Source organism: Oculina patagonica, chromosome 1 (genome assembly GCF_052425735.1).
Source record: "Oculina patagonica isolate OP01 chromosome 1, crgOcupat, whole genome shotgun sequence".
Classification (NCBI taxonomy): Eukaryota; Metazoa; Cnidaria; class Anthozoa; order Scleractinia; family Oculinidae; genus Oculina; species Oculina patagonica.
The window spans coordinates 21002678-21006184 of record NC_135758.1 but is presented as its reverse complement, the minus strand read 5'-3'; the positions used below and the strand labels follow the sequence as shown (position 1 = coordinate 21006184).

At 39.5% G+C, this 3507-nt stretch overlaps 1 protein-coding gene across 1 annotated transcript; it reads left to right on the top strand.

Moving 5' to 3' along the window:
• The first annotated feature begins 1606 nt into the window (after nt 1–1606).
• On the top strand, nt 1607–2446 carry LOC144645488 (kelch-like protein 21). The gene has a single exon (XM_078505086.1). The coding sequence runs from the start codon at nt 1607–1609 to the stop codon at nt 2444–2446; it is 840 nt and encodes a 279-aa protein (XP_078361212.1).
• Nucleotides 2447–3507: the final 1061 nt, after the last annotated feature.

Sequence of the window (3507 nt, the reverse complement as noted above, 5' to 3'; positions counted from 1 at the left end):
CGCCTCGCAAAAAATATAAAATATCGAATTGATCCAAATAAATGTGATATTTGTTACTGGGATATAATTGTCGACTTTCACTGAAAAAATCAGGGAAATCGGTGAAGGTCCGAAAAGTGCCTTATCCGCTGTAACACGGACGCCCTCTTAAATTCTTTCAGTGGTTAAATAAACGGCCCGCAATGCATGCAGAGGCGATGCCATCTGACAAGTGTGTTGATATTTTTCAGCAGACATTGGGAGGAGGGGAGTGTTGGGGAAGAGCGAAACACTTACAGCTTACAGTTTGTGACATAACAAGAAAATTTGACTGACTTACTGACTAGTTGGTTGGGTGGGAGAGTGGGTGTGTAAGTGAGTGGGGTGTTATTGATTGATTGATTGTTTGTTTGCGTGGTTGTCGGTTGAAATTCAAATTCATGTGATAGTCATGCGTCACAAAGATAAAATTAATACATTTTAGCCTAAAATAGCCTATGAAGTAAAAACGTGCTTATGAAGAAAAAAGCAAATTAACATCATTCGAAAGGCCTTTAAGAGTTAATAATAATGGTGTTTTCGGAACTGAGATAATTATCTCATGATAGAATCGTTTTCAGGGAGTGTATCGAATTTATGAGTTCGAGTTAGAAATTTCGAGTTCAAGTTAGAAATTTCGAGTTCGAGTTAGAAATTTCGAGTTTGAGTTATGGGGTAACATTTCCCAGTTGGTCACGCATAGTATCGCCCTTATCACCAAATGAAAGCTAACCGCAAGCAAATAGGAGTGGAACGAACCGTAAGCAAACCAGAGTGGAGCTAACCGCAAGCAAACCAGAGTGGAGCTAACCGCAAGCAAACCAGAGTGGAACTAACCGCAAGCAACTCGAACTCGGTATTTTAACTCGAACTCGAAATTCTAACTCGAAATCTAACTCAAGAATCTGGGGACAAGTGAGTACGGAGCATGATACTTATATATAGTGCACGGGTTATTGTGCAATTTATCTGCGTCGGCTCTCGAGCTAAGGTCATTTAGATTTGCTACATCGTGTTCTACGAGTTCTAATAGTTTCACGGTTGCAACTTTGCTTTATCAGTTTCAGCTATGATGGTGTCTCGCAAAGTCTACTTTCAAGTAGTATCGGCATTGACGTACTGTTTGTTTCAGTAAACAACAGGGAAGATATTTATCAGATTTATTTACAAACATTGTCTTTGTTATTCAAATGTCCAACAAGTTGAACAAAAGAACTCTTTGTTTCGCCAGCCTATAGTTCTCTGGTTGGCACATTAATAAAAATAGGTGACGTCAACGCTATCTTTGCTATAGAGTGACTGCATCGAAGCGTTCTTTAAAAGCAGCTGTCAACCAGTGAACAAGCCATAATCGAAATATCTTTAGTCTTACAACTCAACTACAAAAGTTTTATTAGATTTCCATTTAGTGGTCAATTCAGCGATGGATGTTACAAAAAAAGAACCAGACATATTCATGCCACAAGAAACACACGACAATCCTTTCGACGTTACCTTGGTGGTCGAAGATGGCAAAGAATTCAAAGCTCACAGAAAAATTCTTTCAGAGGCAAGTCCTTTCTTTTAGAAGCTGCTAAACACTGACATGATGGAGTCTAAGAAAGGAGTGGTTCGATTGGAAATGCTAACCGAGGCTGGTTTGGGAGCTGTGTTGGAGTTTATTTACACCGGTCGCGTTCAGATATTGAATGAAGATGAAGATCATTCTCGGGACCTGATCGAGATGGCTGACTATTTGATTATTCTGCCATTGAAGACTCTGGCTGGGAGAGTTTTAGCACAGACGTTGAATACTTCAAACTGTATTTCAACATACCATTTTGCAGAAAGATATCGATGCGAACAGCTTGCTTCGGCCGCCAAAAAAATCATTCATGCAAATATCAACGTAACGAAAGCGGAAGAGTTTTTGAACATGTCGAGCAAGGAATTTAACCAGTGGATTTCAAGTGACGAAATAAATGTAAGCGAAGAGGAAGATGTGTTTAAGATAATTCTTACTTGGATTGATCACAACAAAAGCGAGCGAGAAAAGTATTTCACCGTTTTATTTTGTCAGGTTCGACTGATTTATATTTCGCGTAAATATCTGCTAAATGATATCGTGACAAATGATCTTGTGAACGATAATGCGTGCTGTCTCGAACTTGTGAAGGCCGCTTTGAAGGCAATTGACTCAAACAATTCTGAAAACGTCTTGTTTCCGCCTCCAAGGAAGTCACTTGATACTCCTATTATAGTAGTATGTTTAAAGAGTAAGGACGAGCGGCTCATGTGTTATGCTCCCCGTACAAATACGTGGTACAAGTTGATTGACACTTCACCGTGGGCAGACCAAATGGTACCTTGTCACGGTAAGAAAGTATACAACGGCACGTTGTCTCTGGAGAGTAAATATAAACTATCGCACTATGATTCATTTTTTTGATCGATGGACGGACGTACCGTACAAAGGAAAACGAGATTTACAGCAATTTTTTGCCAGTGATAACAGTAAAGATGGAATTTACGCTCTGGAATCTGAAAGTAAAAACATCTTGCACGTATTGTGTCTCTTTGCATTCTTTCAGTGGGCCTGAGCGAGAGTCAGAACTTAATCCTTGTGGGAAACAACATCTTTCCTACATCACGAAGTTTAAACTCGAATCGAACTCCTGGGAAGAGATATTATCATTTGATTTTGGTTTAAGGAGAGGAATTTGCATTGTCGTTAAAGACATTTTTATTTATTTCATTGGTGGCTACGTTGAAGGAACTGACAAGGTCTTGGCCGATGTTGTCAGGTATAACCTTAGCGAAAAAAAATGGGACGAAGTGGCTTATCTTCAAGAAGCGAGGGTCGGAGCTTCCGGATTCGCGGCACACGGGGCAATTTTCGTTTTTGGTGGATCGGAAATATACTCTACTCTATGTTTTTTAATAGGTTTTGCAAAGAGAAAAACAAAAAAAGGGCCCGACATGGGTTTGACAAATAAGGCTTTAATTGAATTAGACTGAAATGAACAAGTCAGTCTTGCGGCAAAACAAACACTGTTTCATCGCAGCGTGGGAAATGAAACAGCTTCTCTACAGCCAAAAACAAAAAGAAAGCTTTTACATAGAAGCGTAAAGAATCTTATCGCCCGGCCAGGTAAGAAGGAAATAATTGCTTTGGAAAACGTTTTTAGGCAAGTTGTTTGCGGTATACAGATGTTCCGTGACAACACGGGCTTATGCCGAAATTTGCCGAGAAATCGGCTAAAACGGTTGGAACTGCGAAAGAAAAATATTTTCCATTTACAGTCTGACTTCTAGCAGTATTTAACACATCTCCAAACATTCACGGTTCTGGAATTGGTTTATCGGTCGCTCAAGCGTTTTCTTTGTTTTGGATCAAAATGGCGAATATTTGGGAAATTCGTGGAGCTATGTACGGCGCGCAGTAAAGAGTGCCCACAAATTTTATTTCATACTTTTCTATAATGGTGTTAGTACTTTTGAGTTACAATA